This window comes from Colobus angolensis, unplaced genomic scaffold (genome assembly GCF_000951035.1).
Source record: "Colobus angolensis palliatus isolate OR3802 unplaced genomic scaffold, Cang.pa_1.0 Scaffold361, whole genome shotgun sequence".
Classification (NCBI taxonomy): domain Eukaryota; kingdom Metazoa; phylum Chordata; class Mammalia; order Primates; family Cercopithecidae; genus Colobus; species Colobus angolensis.
This window is the reverse complement of record NW_012116944.1, coordinates 22,336-41,649: the sequence shown is the minus strand read 5'-3', so window position 1 is coordinate 41,649 and position 19,314 is coordinate 22,336. Positions and strand designations below refer to the sequence as shown.

Here is a 19,314-nt window from a genome sequence, read left to right as displayed (position 1 = left end):
TGTCTCCAGAATTGCCAAATGTCCCTTGGGGGAGGGCGGCAAAGTCTTCCTAGTTGAGAACCACTGCTTTAAATAAACAGTAACCCAACTTACATAAAGATCGTACGCTTAAGGAGGCTTAACTCTTTGGCCTGTTTGGGTTGCCACAAGCCTTGACACAGCACAAGGCAATGTGACTCCATGTGTAATATTCATCTTACTGTTTCCCCTGCATCTGGAAGCATTCTTGGCATATAGCAAGTGCCTATAAGTGTTTTGGGAATGAACGAATCAACAAACAAGTAAATTGGGTGGAAATAACTATTAATCAAATTATCACCTGGAATAATACAGGAGCCTTTATTAGCAGTAGCAGCAGCAGTTTAAGTTGAGAATCTGATAGATACAAAGGTGAATACCAGATAAACTAAGTCACCGAGTCAGGTGTCTGAGAGCACACATAGCTATTACTTAAAATAACATAAAATTGGAATTTGAGATAAGCATGAAAATCATTTAATCAGCAGAGGTTTAGGCAGATGATAAGAGATAAAAGTTCAAGTTAAACAAAGGACAAATCAAAGTTTCCAGGGATTTAAAGAAAAACAGAATGCAGTTTTTAAAGAGGTTCACTATTTAGAGGTTAGTTTTTTGTTTATAAGTTCAGTTAGAACTAAATTAGCTACGCAAGGATGGCTCATTGCACCATAAAATATCATCTTCTTTGTGCCTGTTCAATGACTTATCAGTGAATTTGCCCAGAAGGGCTCTGATGCCGTTCTGGGAACAAATGACATCAGTCTGCCTGGATATTTCAACTGCCAGAGATAACAACTGTGAGTTAAGCATCCCAAACTCCAACGTGGAGTACATAACAACAGCAGCTAAAGAAGTTAAAAAAGAGGTGTTGTAATTCAAGAAGAAAAGCGTTTGAATTGATCCCTTATCTGGAAAGATTTAATAATTCCGAACACTGTCCAATTTTTTCTCAAGTTTCCTCAGAATTTTCCCATCCAAACCTCTAAAACAAAACAAAATCAGTATAAAACAAATCTTTGAATTCAGTGGTTCTCTACCTATTTGGGATCTGGATTCTTCCGAGACTAATAAAGGATGGTGAACGAATTATCTGTTTTCAACAATTGCACATACCCACACCAAATCTACATCTGCATACACAATTTGCACATAATTTCATGTGGCTCAGGAGCGCTAAGCCTGCTCGTGAACTTCCATTTAAGAATTCCTGCTCTACTGATACAAATTCTCTGGTGGACGCCTTCATTATATCTATTTCATTCAATAATCCTGATATCAAACAATTCTCTGAGATAGCTAACTGACCGCCTCAGAATTTTAGGAAGTACAAGCAAAAACAGAAATTAATTTTCTTCACTTTCCTTGGCTCTGTTACATACCAACATGCTTACCACACCAAAACCATAACAACCATACACTTCAAATAAAAAGGGGGAAAAGGTAGAGAAAAAGCAAGAAGAGGGGAATGACGACTGCCCTGAAGAAAATTTACATCTTAGGAAGTGACATTATAAAGCCCCCAATAAGTTCTTCCTTTTACTCTTAGCCACCGGCAAGCAATATGCCATATCTTCCTTCCTCAAATATTTGTTGAATGTCGACTATGTGTTAGTCATTGTGTCAATATCTGGATACACACTGGTGAACAAAATAAATGTGGTACAAATAATGAATTATTTGCTTTCATTTCACAGCTTCTTACTCTCTCTCCTCTAAAATAACCTTGCATAAGTGGCAGGGAAAATATTGGGTTCTTAACCATTTTCCCCCCAATTTTTCCCATAGAGAGTATGTAATACTTATGCATTGTTGTTTATATCCTTCATGTAAAAAACACAGTATTTTGTACTAGACTCAGTATCAGTGGGTTGTATCTCATTGCCATCATTTCATGGAATAACTAGGACTTACCCTTAACACAGTCTATAGCTTGTTTTTCTAACCTTTTGATAATCTTGTATCAAAACAATGTCTCTTTTGATGCTATATCTAAGATGCATCCAAAAACAACAAACTACTATGGAGGAAATTAGGTTCAAAGACACGTTGGGCTCCGCCACATGGAAAGTCACACAGACAAAGCCACTGCCTAAGGAATTAGTTGCACAAAAATGAATATGAACAGGTTGTTCAACACTTTTTTTCCTCTGGGTGAGCAAAATCTGAGGAATTTGGAAAATGGAAGCTTATTTTGTTACCATTTAATATCCTGTCTACTTAGTCATTTTACTAGAAATATGAATCATGTATGTTTTTCAAGGAAATAGCTTCAGGGATAGAGTCAAGCACTATTATGAATTAATCTAGTAACTCAGCATCTTTACTGGCAGTGGAATATTGATATTATTCAACAGAAAGCAGTTATTGGAAAGAATAAGCATTTTCAGAGTGCCAACATCGGTAATACTTCATACTTTTGGCTATAAGTTAGACATGATTACAGGCACTTAATATTAACTTAATTATATTATTCATCACTTAATATGTATTAATTTTATAAGTCCTTATATTAATTTATGTAATCCTTATAACAGTTCCATTAAGTAATGGAGTGGGTTGAATGGTGTCTCCCCAAGATCGATGTTCATTATGAACCTCAGAACATGAGCATATTTGGAAATACAATCTTTGCAGATACTATTAGTTAAGAAGAGGTCATACAGGATTAGAATGGACCCAAAATCCAATGACTGGTGACCTTATAAGAAGAGAAGTCACATGGACACAGAAGAGAGATGATGGCCAAGTGAAGAAAGCGGCAGAGACTTGAGTTAATGCTACCTCAAGGCAAGGACCACCAGAAGTGGGAAGAGGCAAGGAAGAATTCTCCCGTAGTGTCTCTAGAGGAAGTGTGATTCTACTAATACCTTGATTTTGGACTTCTGGCCTCCAGAACTGCAAGAGAATACATTTCGGTTATTTTAAGCCACCCGGTTTGTGGTGGTTTACTACGTCAGCCCTAGCAAACTAACACAAGTAGGTACTATTACTAGCTCCATTTCGTAGATAAGAAAATTGAGCTGCAGGATGAGTGACTTTCCCAGGGACACAGAGCTTGTGGATGGCAGGGATGCAAACTCAGTCTGGCTCTGGAGTCTAGGCTGTTAATCAGCATTCTAAGAAAGAGTTTACATGTTTGGTCTATTCCAAATGAGAATTCTTAGCTCATTCATTCATTCATTTTCCATCAGTCCATCCATTTGTCTATCCATCCATTGAATTAACTATTTTAGGCACTTTCAGGTTATCTTCCATGGATCAGAATTTCCTCATTCAGTTTATTATGAGACTCAAGATCCGGCTAACAGGGGATCATCTGAAAAAATGCAGACTGGAGACCCAGTAAGTACATAACATAGCTCTGCTCCTTTGCTTCTAAACCTTTCTGGGGGGCGAGGGGAATCTCAGGATCCTCTTTGTACTTGATGTGCCAATTCTCTAATCTTTCCCTGTTGCCCCATCTTCCCAGCTACCTGGGAGCCATGTGAAGGGTCAGATGATCCTTCCTGTAAGCTTCAAATTCCTTTTTTCTACTGGTGCCCTGCCTTCTGCCTACCAACACAGAAAACAAAACAAAGCCCAAAATACAAAAAAGTTTTCTTCCACTTTTCTACCCAGCACCCCATTGTAAGTGATGATCTCCTCTATTTCCCAGTACAGTGGACTAGATAAGAACTAAAGCACTGGAATCACACAGCCCAAATCTATATTTCAGCTATTCTACCTCTTAGTGTTTGGCAAGTTTTTGAAAATATATATGTACCTCAGTTTTCTCAGCTGTCAAACGGGAATAAAATAACCTACTGTTAGGATAAAATTAGATAATTCAGGTAAAGTAATTAACAATGTGAGTGCACAGCTAGGCACTCAATAAGTAGATGTTTATAAGTTCTTCTTTAAATATCCAACATTTTGAAAGATTGGTTTAGGATCACACTGACTTATATCCTTAATACGAATTCATATTTGCACTTCTGACAATACAGTTTCTCTCACTCATCAATACTGTCTCTCTGTATAAAATCAACAATGCCCTTTCAGTCATCAAGTTCCATGACTTTTAAGTTTCTCCTCTTATAATGTTGAACCATTTGACAGTACCAATCACCTTCTCTTTCTTGAAAATCTTGTCTTGAGCTTTTCTTCTGTCATCTCTTTGTTCACTTCCTTCTGTGCCTCACTGCGTCAACCCATCACCGAAAATGTTCAGAACTCACATTGCTTTCCTTCCTGTATGCTCTTTCTAGGTGACCTAATCACTTCCATGGCTCCCACCACTCTCTCTAAGCCCAGCACTCCATATCCATATAGTGCTCATCCTCACCCCCAGACATTTCCATGGCCCACAATTCCCTCATTCAACAACAGCAACAACAAAAGTGTGCTGAGATATATAATGCATCTGCCTGCAACCAGATAACCAGATGCTAATGACAGAAATATGAACAATAGATTTCCTTGCTTTTATCTAAACATCCCAAGATTATCCTAGCCACCCAGGCATGCAGTCTTGGTGTAACTCTCTGATTACCTTTTTTACTCCACTCTCTCCCTCAAACCCCCTTCCAGAAAGTTATGTGTACACATCTGATTCAATATTCTGTCTCAGGGAGTTTTTAGTTCTTTCTCCTTTTTTTAAAAAAAGTATTTATCATGATGCATATCATACATTTAAAAATACATAAAACATATATGAACAGCTTAAAGAAAAATCATAAGATGAACAACCACGTACCCACTATTCAACTCAAGAATGCAAGTTACAAGTGGATTTGAAGACTCCCAACGAGTCCTTTCTTGAGTGGTTCTCCTAAGGCGTCCTCTGTTTTAGTTAATCACTCTCATGCCTTTCTTTATAGTTTTAACATTTATGTACCCCTCCTTAGGCTAAATATTATGTAATTGACTTAGTCTTAGTACTTAGTACTCAAGAGTCTCAGTACTCTATATAAGTAAAATTATATATTATGTATCATTCTGTCTTTGTTTGTCTAATGTTGTGTTTCTTAGCGTCATCCATGTTGACATGTAATATGTGGGTAATTTATAATTGCTAGCGTAGAAGAGTCCATTATATGATTATAGTGCAATGTATTTATCCACTGTAGAGTTGATGGATGTTTGTCTTGTTTCCAGTTTGGACTCACTACGAAAGATACTGCCACTAATATTCTGGCACCAGTTGGGGTACATAAGGGCAAGAGCTTTTTAAATCTTAGGATCATAAATGCTGGATCACTCAGTATGTGCTTATTCAGCTTTACTAGTTAATTTCTAGTTAACTGTATTTCAAAGTGCTTGCACCAATTTACATTTCTGTGGCTTGTGACTGTTGCTTGTGATCTCATATTCCTTAGAAACTAATCTTTGGTAATTCTTTAATGCCCAGGTTAATGTTGTCATATTCCAAACAGAAATTTGAGATTGGTTCTGTCAGTTGCCTAGAGGCACTATCAACTCAAGATTACTTTAAAAATAAATGCTTGGCTTGAGGTTTTTTGTTTTTGTTTTTGTTAAGACTACACGGATAAATTTAGATCTCAAATTGGTATAGATATGAGAGATTCTTTATGGTTACAAATTCTCAGGACAGATTTTTTTTCCCTTTCATCTGGTGACAAATGGAGAGAGGAGTGTTTTTCCTGTCTCTTCTATATGGTGGGTTTCTTTCCTGTCCATTCTTATACTGGGGGCTCACCATTTGGGGCCCAGGTTAATGTGGGGTCTCTTATTAGACTATCCACCTTGGGCAAATCCTAGGCTTTGTGTCCTGTACTCTGTATTCACACAACCAAGTAAAACAGTTTTTGCTTTCATATATATATATATATATTTAAATCTCTACAGGCCTCTTACTTTTAAAATGCTAGTTCAAAGATGCACTTCAAAAGACTTACTTTTATTGTTTCCCTAACTTCTTAGCTTTCCCTGCAGCTGAAAATATGCTCGCTTTCTTTTTCCTCATTCATCCTGCTTCCTGGCCAGTTCAGGCCCTTGCTATATAATGCCCAGATCATTTAAAAAATCTCCAGGAGGTCGTAGTTGGCACTAATTGAATCTGCTAGAAGCACTGAACAGTGTATGAAGAGTCACTGAGGGTTCAAAGAAAGTCAAGACAAGGAAAATAGCTGCAATTAAATGAGTGCCTACTATATGCCTGGGACCTCACTAAGCATTTTACATGTATTATTATTATGTACTATGTCTTACATGTATTATCATTTATTTCTTAAGTATTCAATCAAAACAGGAATCTCATTACAGAAGCAGAAACCTAACTTTCTTAAAAATAAAGTGGCTTGCGTAAGGTCACATAACTAATAAATAAGCAGCAAGGAATGAAACGCAAGACTGCTTGATAAGAAGCCCAGGCTCTTCCCTCAACACCAGGGGTTTTCCAATTGAGCTCCGTGGAGCCCAAAAATTTAGAAACACTGAGATCAAGGGTAGGGTTCAGTCAGCAGAGTTCTGTGTGCCTATCTTCAGTTTCGCCCCGAATAGGTGGACCCTTATCTGTTTCATATATTGCTGTTTTATGTCATATCTCATTTGTTCAAATGTTGTTGCTTTTAAACCATAATATCCACTTCTATGGCATAGGCTCACAGGCCCTTTAAAACCTGTCCCAAACACATACTTCCAGCCTGAAACAAAACATGAATCAACACTAATCTTGAAAGCAACCTAGATATCTTTTTATTCCTCAACTGCCCCCTATAATTTCCTGGCACTGCAACTTCACCTGGGTCATTGGCAATAGCACTAATGCTCTGCTAGTAATGCTCACCAACCCTCCTCACTTCCCCGCCCCTGGCCAAAAGACTCACCTACTAAATTCTGGGTCCAGCTCAAAGATCCCTTTGTATTTACTACTTTCCCTAATAAGCACTAGGCATGACCCCTTCTTGCTCTGGACTCCTACAGCACTTGGTCTGTTCTGCTTAGGATCACATATCCTACAAACATGGATGATAGTCTCTTTTAGGTAGGTCTTTGTCCTCCACCTTGAGGATGCAGCTTTCAATAACGTTAAAATCTAGCTGTGCACACTGGAGCCTGAATTCATAGTAGATGAACCTACAGAAGTTGACAAAGTCAGAGAAGCTCACTGGGAAGGGCCAATTCTGCATCCTGGAAACAGCCAGGAAAACAGCTGGTAGGAGGAGGCAGGATTTCAACAGGGTATTTGGTCAGTGAGAATAAAAGGAAGAAAAGGTAGGTAGAAATAAAGAGCCAGAGAGGTTTGAGGAATGGTGAACAGACAATCTCTACTCAAAGGGGATTCCCCTGGGAGAGGGGAATAGGTGAAAACGACAGGTTCAGAAGAGGTTTGGAACACCAGATAAATCTGATTTAACTTCACCATAAAGATACTGGGAGGAAATAAAGAGTTTTGAGGAGTGAAAAGACATCATTAATGCTATATATTGACACAATTAATTGACATCAGAGTTGAGTGTGGGAGGAAATGGAGATAAGATCTGTGGGTCCTTGTTGTCAACCCCCCCATGCCTCAAGGATCTCCCGGGCAGGAATAACTAACACATACACACACACACACACACACACACACACACACACACACACACACACACGCCACAGCCAAGGGATTCAGATTCAATTGGTCTGAGATGGGATGTTTTGATCAATGCAGCTCAAGCCGATCTCCTTTGGTGGCACATTAAGTTGTCCTTCACCAAAGGAAAAAGCCACTGAAGTAGGTTACTGTGAAAATATGTTTGTGTGTGACAATGTGATAAGATGACCTGGGGGGCTAGCTGTGGAATGGACAAGACAGTGTGATATAAGAAGCATTCTAAAAAAAAATAAATTAAAAAAAAAAAAAAGAAGCATTCTGAAGGTGTACTGACAGGCTTTTAATTTCACATACAAGATTAAGATCTCAAGGCCAGATTTTAAATTCTGGACTTTCATAATTACTTCCCCTGACCCTTTTTCATCTATGCCCTGCCTTTTTTTTTTTTTTTCCAAAGAGATGGGGTCTTGCTCTGTTGCCCAGGCTGTATTAAAGCTCCCGGGCTCAAGCAATCCACAGTTTCTGGCTTGTGCAACCCTTTTTCTTCTTCTCCCCTCCCTTTCTCTCCCCTCCCCATTCCTCTCTTTCTCTCTCCGTCCCTCCTTCTTTCTTTTTTTGAGACAAGGTCTCACTCTCGCACCCAGGCTGGAGTGCAGTGGCACTATCACGGCTCGCTGTAGCTCAGGTGATCCTCCCACCTCAGCCTTCCAAGTAGTTGGGACTTTAGGTACACACCACCACACCTGGCTAATTTTTGTATTTTTTGTAGACATGGGTTTCAGCATGTCACCCAGGCTAGTCTCAAACTCCTAGGCTCAAGTGATCTGACTGTTTCAGCCTCCCAAAGTGTTGGTGTGAGCCACAGTGCCCAGTCTTATGCCCCCTGCTTTCAAAGGCAAACTTTTATAGCCAGAAACTAAAGATGAGAGGCTTTGCTTGGTAGCACTGAGAAGTAATTTTTGAACAAAGTAACATGAGTTTGAAAGTTATTCTCCAGAAAGGGGACTTGAAGTTTTCAAAATCTAAAATGTGTTTCTTTAGAATAAGATAACTGCCAACAAAAAAATGAGTCAAATGACTTGAAAGGCCCATTCTTCTGTGTTTAAGACTTTGGTGTGGGACACAGAGCTGTAGCTCTGCCCAAGCACATGAGAGGGGAGCCAAAGGGTGGATATTTTTTTCCTATGAGACTAGAGCTGAATCACTGGGACATGGCCATCCCGATTGTGACCACTCAGTTGCCAGTTATTTTAGAGTAAGATATTGTGCATTGATATTTTTATAGATATCTTGCACGGTGATCTAATTTCCCACCAATTTCAAAAGAATGCAACCAATTACACAAACGAAAACAATGGTGACATTCATGTTATAATCTGCTGCCTGTCAGTAAAAACCTTGGATCTTTAAGAGATTGGTATTTCTCTTTTTAAGAGATTGGTCTATGTCAGCAAATGCATTCTTTTCAAGTATGTGTTTTGGGTGTGGAGATCTTAAACAAAGGGGAATTTTATGTGTCTTTTTCATGGGAAGAGCTAGAAAAAACTTGAACCAGTTTAGTTAGGAAAGACCTCAGATTATTAAGCTTTTATTCTTTTTTTACTTAATTGCTATCCAGTTATTAGAAATAAACCAGCACTTCTCATCCATAAATCCGCCAGAAGAGGAGTAAAAGGGGGTGGTTACTTAACCAATTAAAAAAATGCTTCTAAATTTCTAAAGGTGGCCTGTATTAGTAATTATCACTATCAAAACCAACTGAAGTAAAAGGGGCTGGCTCCATGGATTCCCTCTGATTGCTACAAGGCTGCCTTTGCGTGGATTTTGCTTGGAAGTAACCTCAGTTCATCCCTGAAAATGAGGTCACTGTCCCCTAACACATGTTAGGCATGGTTAGCATCTTTACACTGGGACCTGTGCCAGAAAGGCCCTTGCTGGTGCACATTTCCAACCTGCTGGGGTGTCTGTGCACAGTGGCCACTCTCATGCTGAAAGGCAAAACAACATTCCCATCTTTATCTTTAAATAGAGGGGAGTGGGAACCTGTTAAAAAAATATAGTGCTGGCAGGCTTTTGTTTTTGTAAAGGCAGTGTTTTCAAGAGATTTACCTTGCCATATGCTGATAAAACATACCCTCATCCAGTCTGTCTACTATGATCTGGTTTACATCAAAAGGGGGATCTAGAATTCAGGCCCTGGGGGTATTTTGTCTCACTCAGAATTCAGACTTCTAAAAATTCTCTTGGAGACTGATTAGCAATGAAAATAAATACAGAGAAGAAAAAAAATTTTCCCATGGGGGGAAAACACATGTCAGGTGCTGGTGGGTGGTGGGTATTTCTAATATTCCTCAACGTAAACTTTATTGTGTTCAGCTGCAAAATAGGATTTGCATTTGTCTCAAATTTTCTGATAATATAAAGTAAGATCTTAAAAAGCCAGTTTCACTTTTCTCTCAGAGGATATAAAATCATAGGGATCAGGAGAGGAGAATTTGTGCCTTAATAATGTGAGGTCAATATAGTAACATTTTGTCTTGATTTCTACCAGGCTATGGCCAACTATTTTGACTTCAAACTATTTTGACTCATAACTTTCATTTTCCTTAGACTACAGAAGTTGCAAGGTATCTTACTGTGCTGCAGACACAAAGTCATTATGCTGTACTAGGCAGAAACCTATAAATGATGTAAGGAACTGGTAGGATGATTTGACTAGATGACAAGCAAGATCCCCCCTGCCCTAAAAGCTCCATGATATTACACAATGTGCAAATGCTTCCACTGCTAATGGTAAGTGTTTAATTTTCCAAATCGACAAAGATGGAGCAGTGTTAATAAAAGTTCTCTTGTGGCCAAGGTATCTAACCCAAGATATGAAAAGAAGTATAGCCCTTTATCCAAGATACTTTTCTTTCTTTCTTTTTTTTTTTTCCCCCTGACAGTCTCTCTCTATCACCCAGGCTGGAGCTCACTGCAACCTCCATCTCCCAGGATCAAGCAGTCCTCCCACTTCGACCTCCCTAATAGCCAGGTCTACAGTGCACATTACCACGCCTGACTAATTTTTGTATTTTTCAGTAGAGATGGAGTTTCGCCATGTTACCCAGGCTGTTCTTGACTTTTGGGCTCAAGTAATCCTCCCATCTTGGCCTCCCAAGTGTTGGGATTACAAGTGTGAGCCACTGTGCCCAGCTCAAGATACTTTTCAAATTTAAAATTAAAAGGAATCATTCAACTTTATTTCATTAGGAAATTTTAGGGCAGCATGAGTTTGTCATTACTTTGGTGAAGCTATACAACAGGAAGAGCCAGGCCATCCTTAAAATTAATAAAATATTTGTCTTTGATTATTCTGAAATCTAAAGATTCAAATAAATAAGCCAGGGAAATAACCACAGATGGAGAAACCATTTCTGATAAGTAGGTTTTGTAGGTGTATTCATTACCAGACTCTTTTGAAACCTCTGTTGTGTTTGAACCTGTTTCTTGTTAGCTCTTGAGACAAAGAAGTACAAGAGAAATAGTAATACATTGCTTTGGGGGAAAAAAACCAAACAAACAAGTCTATCCATAGCATTCTCAGGGCTAGGCAATTCAAAACATACAGCAGCCCTGGAGAATTATTTTTCCTTCTTAATACACACTAATGGAATGTTAATATAAGGAAGATTTAGTCCTTTGGAAAAGTGTAATCATGCTTATTTCAGGAAATTTTTTTCCCCATTGGGTTAAAATAAGATAGTAACCACTGGTTTAATGAAACAGCAGTTAACGTTGGTTTGTAATCTATAAGTGTTCTAGATGACAGCCTTCCCAAAAACACCTAAAGTATTTTTCATTTGTTTGGCAGAAGGTGCGTGCTGAACAAAAGAACATAAAGCCACTGGGGTCCTAAACTTTCTGTCATTCACCGCCTTCTCTCTTTTTGCTTTGCTTCATCTAGCTCATCTGTCTCAATTATTTCCCACGTGAACATGTCGGTTAAGAAATTCTCTTTTGCTTTCCTGTGAGCCAAGCTGCCTAGGAAATCCTTGATGCATAATCTGTTCTTCCTTGTTTACCAGAGAAAGTGGCTGCTTTAAACATCCCTCTCCTGGAGGGATCTGCTGGCATGCATCTCATCGCGCCTTCATTTATCATCTTGCCATAGCATTAGTCATTTACGTACAAGCCCTCGACTCACCTCAACATTTACTAAATAAACTCATGGTTCATAGGCCTGAACTAGTAAACTGGTAAGCATAGATACCGTAATGATTAACTCTTAGTCTTAATAAACAATTTGCTTTGTATTCAACAAGAAATATGTACAACTCTATCTGTTATACACATCTTATATTTTGGGGTAAGCAGCGGTCACTGTATCATCTCTATTAAATAGATAGAAAACTGAAGCAACAAGAGGTGTGATTTTATTAACTAGTTAGAGAAAGTGCTGAAAATAGAATTTGGGTTCCCTGGCTTTAATGTTCTTCCTACCACCTAATGATACAGAACAAGAATGAATTAGACCCACTCCTCACACACGAAGATGGCTACAAATGACTGACAACTTTGTTTCATTAAACATAAAATGAAACAAGATAGTATTATGCAGTTAAAATCTGGCAGTCCATGGCGATCCTTGTTTATAAAACAAATTCCAGTTTTTTGCATAGCTTGACTACACAACCACCACCATAACAGACTGCTGAGTCCCTTAGAGATGTACCTCATAATACTGAGATGTTGCTATGTTCTGCTTAGGAAATACATAGCAGTAACTTCTGGCATTATACATGATAGATTATATAAAACATGACAACTGTTTGGGATTTTTCCATTTATTTGGTATGTTATGAATCAGAACAAGGATTTCAGGCCTTCATGCTTAAGGATCCTTATTATGTGGGAGGTATTGGCATGAGTCCTAAAATATTTAATCCAGGCAACTATTCACATTTTATATATAGCAACTGAAAACAGTGATAAGCTAAAACTGGTCTAGGTAGCAGAGAGAAGAGAAAGTATTTGAATAGATGAATATTTTCCCAACAGGTTTTTTTTTTTTTTTTTTTAGATCAGGAAATAAATAGCTTGATTTTTAGTGTGGATAGACTTAATATTGCAAATATAACTATTTTCTTGCAATGCATAAATATACTCTATATGGTGTGAATCAGCTAGGAAATTACAATACCATGGACTTCAGCTTCCTGGTCAGATAATTAGAGGCCTGAGGTTTAAAAGCCCAGAGGAATTGAAGGGTGAGGCCACGGCACCAGAGGGAGAGGAGGCGTTAGCTAGTGAGTTCTTGAATTTATCATCCTAAAATGTTGTGCACCAGCTGATGCAGCTGGAGCCTTGCTAGAATTGTTGGTACATGAAACTATCTGCCTTTTTTGGGAGGTAGGGGGCTTGCAGGGAGGATGGTTTCATGCTGGTTTTTTAAAAAACAAATATACCAAAATGCTATTGTTCTTTTCACTTAAAATGTTTCCTTTTTACTTAAGTCTGTAATCAACAAAGGGATTTTAGGAGCCCTTGCTGAAAATATAGCTAAATAAGTTCTCATTTGAATGTATAAAAAACATTTTTAAAAACAAGTTTAGCTCACTAGAGAAGTCAGATAGACAGATAGACAGACTGATTTGGAATCGTAAATAATCGGTAAGTGACATTTATATTTTTCCTTGACTAGATTTGGAATTGGGAGGCTCAAACAGCTTCACATTAAATACAACAAAAGGACAAAATATAGAAAGAGCACATACATAGACACACAAGAAATCTTTCTAGAAGTGCGAAGGAAACATGTAGTAAAGAAAATAAGGAAGGATGTTATTTTTTATGATGTAAAACGAAACAAGTAAGAGTAGACTTTCTCCCAAAGTTAAGGTAACCATTGGAATCTGTAGTTATAAGTAGTTAACATATGGAAGGTGACTTTCAGTTATGTTATAGTCTAACAGCCAAAATGTACTGTGAGGGTTACTAGTAGCAAAGACGCCTATTTAAGGAGCTATGTAGTATGTGTTTTCTAAGTATTTGCAGATAGATCTACACTAATATGTCACTTTCTATTGGCAAGTCAACATAGTTTAGTGATTTCAGAGTTCAGACTCTGGACCCAGGATGCCTAAGTTCACAACCTGGATCTGCAATTCACAAAGGATGTGACTTTGGCCAAGACACTTAAACACACTGTAGTTAAATTTCCCTATCTGTAAAATGAAATTAGCAGTAAAATTTAACTCAGAGGGCTGTTGACATTAAAGGAGATAATACGTGCCGAGCAGTTAGAAATGGCATGGCACACAGTTGGTCTCCAATTAACATTATCCTTTATTAATTATCACTTTAAACTTAAGTTAATGTTCTAGTTTGTTTGGCTACAATTACAAGCATGAGAGTCAAATACACATACAGGGACTGAACCCAGGAATTTGACCTCATTTGCCCAATGCTTTCAGAAAGTAAGGGAAGCAAACAGAGAACACTCACACTGTGATCTGTCTACAGCAGTGGTTCTCAAACTTATTACTCAAGACGACTTTATACTCCTAAATATCACTGAGGAGCCTCAAAGAGCTTTTGATTACGAGGAGTATAACTATTGTTATTTACCACATTAGAAAACAAAGCTGAGAATTTAAAAATTAATCATTAATTTATTTTAAAATAACAAGGGCAATCTTATTACATGCTAATTTAAAATATGGATCGTATGAAACATAACCGTATTTTCCAAAACAAACAAAAAAGATGAGATGACTGGTATTGTTTGATGAGTCTGAAAATCTCTTTAATGTACATATTGTTTTGGTTGAAGTATGTCAAGGATACCCGTCTTCAGGATACTCTAGGAGGGTCTCAGGGACACCCAGGGTTCTTGATTGACCTCATGATACAAAGCCTTAACACCTCCAAAGAGAATACTTTAAGCAAAAGGCATGACTGAGCAGGAAGACAAAGTCTAAATAAATATAGTGCTGCTATTGCAAAGTACAGACCAGGATCATTCTAATCAGTACCTATTCATTGTTTTTCTGCTACCTTGCTTTAGTTCTCCTAGAGTCTTTCCAAGTGGCTATGTCCACACGGTCCAAATACTTGGACACTAATACACTTCCCCAGTGGATGACACTGTCCATAGGATGTCCACTTAAGGTCCTTGGAAATGACACGTGAGAAATAAGCAACAAATTCCACTGCAAGTGATGCTGCCAGAAAGACAACATGAGAATTCCTTAAGGACAACTTGTCATTGTTGGATAAACACAACTACAGATACAAATCCTTTGTTCTGGGAAACTTCTACATGGAAAATGACAGCCTGATTCTGGTCACTAAAATGGAAAGTTAACTAGAGCATGTTCCTTTAAAAAATTTTTAAAAATATTTTAATATTTTAAAATAGTCTCTTGTACGACTAACTGGTGACTAGAAGGCCACAATTATGAGAGGCTGTACCTCTCAAAGATGAAGCTTTGTTTAAAACCTTAACAAGTATTTATTGAATACATACTATGTTCCAGGTTTTGGGGATCAAATAATGAGCAAGACGTAGTCTGTGTTTAAAAGTCTACAATAGGGCTGGGTGCAGTGGGTCATGCCTGTAATCCCTCAGCACTTTGGGAGGCTGAGAGGAGGGGATCATTTGAGCCTAAGAGTCTGAGATCAACTTGGGCTGAATATAGTGGGACCCTGTCTCTACAAAAAATATTTCAAAAATTAGCTGGGGGTGGTGGTGTACACCTGTAGCCCCAGTTACTCAGGAGGCTGAGGTGGGAGGATTGCTTGAACCTGGGACTTCAAGGCTATAGTGAGCTGTGATTGTGCACTCCAGTCTGGGCAACGGAGTGAGACCTCATCTAAAAAAAAAAAAAAATTAGCTGGGGGTGGTGGTGTACACCTGTAGCCCCAGTTACTCAGGAGGCTGAGGTGGGAGGATTGCTTGAACCTGGGACTTCAAGGCTATGGTGAGCTGTGATTGTGCACTCCAGTCTGGGCAACGGAGTGAGACCTCATCTCAAAAAAAAAAAAAAAAAAAGCATGCGGTATTAAAAATGTATCTTATCTTACAGATATAAGTGTTTTCAAAATACAACAGCAATCACTGAATTACAGAAGTATGTAAATTTACAATATATCAAAATCATGTTGAGTTAGAATACAAAATAATCAATTCAAGATTAAATAAAGCTGAAACATATGTAGATTCTGAAAAGCAATTTTTAACGTTATTGGCTTCTACTTTTCAAGCTGGTTGCCATCATTCACTGTCACTCGACTAAAGAAAAAGATGGCATTCACTACCCAACATTAATCTCTGGAAATGTTTGCTATCCTGAATACCTACAAAGATATTCTTATAAAAATCTTACTTACAAAAGTAAAAAGAGACTCCTAAAACAGAAGAATTAAATTCCTTACAGATTCTTAAGCTTAACAAGTGATTATTAGTAACTATGAATATTTTCTTGAAATACACTGAAATTTATGCTATATAATCTAATTATACATTTATCAATAGTCCAATTAGAAGACACAGTTTAATTTTTATTACTAGGTTTTGCAATATATTCTGAGGATCATGATAAAACATCTAAAAAATAAACATTAGAATTAGGATAGAGTTGGCAAACATATTTACTTTGTGACTAAAAATGTCTTAACATTATAAAGAGAATAACTTCAAAAGGACACCACATTAGATTGTAAATTCTTTTTGGTCTTACAGATAACTGAAACTTGATTATCATCCAAATTTATAACTGACCTGAGGTAGCATCTTTATATGGTCACACAGCACAAATTTAGTTGGTAAGTAAATATTATATTTACTATATAACTAAAAGTTTCCATTTCAAAACAAACACTATAATAGTCTCAGCAGTAAAAGACAAGTTTTGTGATTCCTTTTTTTGAGTTTGACTGTAGAAAATACCCTACTTGCCCACAATTTTCTTAAGTGAAAATCAACAATAAAATGAGGGATTCCTCCAACAGTTAGATATGTATTTATTAGTGGATCAATCACTGAAAAAAATATATAAAATAGGAAACAGCCGAGTTCAAAGATTTTCTATTTGGCATTATAGGATAATGTCACAGGATTTAAAATTAATGCACATCAGTTGCTATTGAGGGATCTTATTATGAGCTACCTCTAAAATGTACATTAAAATTGGATTACATTTGGGTTTTGTTCAATATTAAAGTCTAGGTTTTTTTCATGAGCATTATTGAAGAGTTAAACTTTAAAGTTAACTTTTCATCAATGATTTACGTCAAAACTAGTTCTAGTTCTTCCATACAGAAAATCCCTAAACAATACTGTAAAAACCACAAGCCGGACAGAAGCAGCAGGAAGTATTAATGATCATTCACGAAAATGCAATTATCTACTATACCCTCTTTGCAAGGATTTTATCCATAGTTCAGCTCATGCAGATAAACTGTTCCGTCTTTCATTCAAGTCAGAGACGAAGGCAGGAGAGGAAAAAATTCTTCTTCATTTTCCAGCAAAACCCAGTACAGCAATAGTATATGCTACTCTATTGTGATGGAACTTCTATATGATTTGTATCGGGTCAGTACCCTTCCAGAGTTACTGCTTAGGGCATGATAATTTCAAATTCAGTCTGTCATTTTATTACACGTTTTTCAAACAGCATGCCCACCAAAACAGAAAACACTGCACATATGGGCTGAGATCAAATGCTTTCACCATTTAGTTGATATATTCTGACAGAAGGCAGAAACAAGATGGTCTACTTTTATTTGGGCTTTCCTTTTGGATCTCAGATTTTTTTAACTTATTAATTAATAAAAGGCCAGAACTCTTCAGGTATATTCTTTAAGACTTGTTATAGCAAACCTTATTGCTCAAACCCTTCCCAGCAATGAGTATTTCTCAAAGCTGTCTAACTATGTAATTTATGATTATGCATATGTAAAGTTTTCAAATCCACAACTGATGGAACAGAATACACATCATAATTTAACAGTACAGTGTAAAAGTTTTGGAAGGGTAAGTTGATCATTTTTAGAGTGATATAACATGATTTTTAGGACTCACTTGCCAATATGCTTACATTACTAGTACATTTCAATTGGCATTAATTACATTACTAGTAAATTTCAATTGGCATTAATGTCTGGCATTCATCTTATAGCTTTATTATGAATCTCAAAGTTTACCCTTAAAAAGTCTTTCTTTGAGACACAAAGAATGTTTACAAAATCTCACTCAGATTAAAATTTCATAATTGTACATATGCAATATTGCCACATTCCATGAAGGTCATGAAAGGTTAATCTTTTTGCAAAAAATAGTCTGTCTTTAAGAGTACAAAGAGGAAAACTGAATCCATTTAAAATAAAGATAAAAATTGTAAGTTTTCCAAATTGCTTTTTGTAACACTGTGAAATGACAGCTGTTTTCTCAAAATCATTAGCACGTCTGTCCACCTGATATTAGAACAAGCAACAATGTCCTCATTTTTATGATGTCTCATTCTAGTCATTATGACTATTTCACTAAATGTTTAAACACAATATTCAGCAATCTAAGGTGTTCTCAGAGTTAGATACACTGATGTTAACTGTATAACATCGCACAGTTAGATGAAAGGATACAGGTAGAAACAAGAGATCACATGAAAATTTTCAACTATACCATGATCTACATAGCATTAGGTGAATCCCTCAATATCAAATACTTCAAAACTTCACAGACATAAAGCAAATATTTACTCCCTTTATCTATATAGTATACCTTAAGGAGGCAATGGCTTACTATACCAATTCTCGAAAATTATTAAACAAGATGACTTATTTATATCTATCTGCAACTCTATTAAGATAGAAATAAAATCACATTTTCCAACTTCTAATTACATCCTTCATCTACCATTTATATGAGTTTCAAAAACAAATTTTAATTCTATATTTTCTCCCCCAACTGTAAAATTCCGTATTGCCCATTGTAATTAATATATCAGAAAAAGCTGAATTTTAAAGCTGTCGGATTTCTCTTGAAAAAAGTGCAACCATGTAAACCTTTGTACACTCTTGGATTTGCCAGGCTTTTCCTGCACTCCTAATTGCCCCCTGTCTTTTTGTATTTTGTTATGCATCCTCTTAAGGCAGGCCTTAGCTGAACTCACTCCAAATTACATCACAGGCAAAACGTATCTAGAGTTCAGATCGGAACAAAACAGAAAGAAAGGACAGTCCATTGTCCTACACATATTTAACTCAAGTGATCCATGGTGCAAACAGGTTAATTTCCTTCCTACTCAGCAACAAACATGTTTTAAAAGGCACAACTATTCAGGGCAAAACAGAACTTCTATAAGGAAAGCACATTTCATTTAGAAGCTGTAAATGCTTACTTGTTCTGGGAAGCTCTCTCCCTCTTCCACTGCCATTCCCTGTGGCCAAGTAAGAAACCTGATAACTCAATTAGTTAACACTTTGGACAGAGATTCACATCTAAAAATATCTGCCTTCGGAAATGTAAAGGTTTCCCCCACTTCCCAGGAAGGAGGTAGGAGCTGGTCAGAAGCAACTAACTAGAGTATTTAAATGGGGGGTGGGCGGGGCAGACAAGAGTACAGAATCCGCTTGGGCCCTTACAAACAGCATAGTACCTCCCAGAATTCCCCACGACTTACCATATTGGCTCTGTGGATTTAGTCATGATACGTGGAATACCGAGAATAGCAGGGCAATCAGCTGGGGATTGTATCCTGGCTTTCTGGCTGCTT

At 37.3% G+C, this 19,314-nt stretch overlaps 1 protein-coding gene across 1 annotated transcript in view; it reads right to left on the bottom strand.

Moving 5' to 3' along the window:
* The window catches only part of ANK3 (ankyrin 3, node of Ranvier (ankyrin G)), a 272,063-nt gene extending 252,960 nt beyond the window's left edge, over positions 1 to 19,103 (bottom strand). The window contains exon 1 of the mRNA XM_011953463.1: positions 18,940 to 19,103. Coding sequence (XP_011808853.1) covers positions 18,940 to 18,975 — 36 coding nt within the window. The 5' untranslated portion in view covers positions 18,976 to 19,103. The remainder of the gene's footprint in view (positions 1 to 18,939) is intronic.
* Between the last annotated feature and the right edge of the window lie 211 nt (positions 19,104 to 19,314).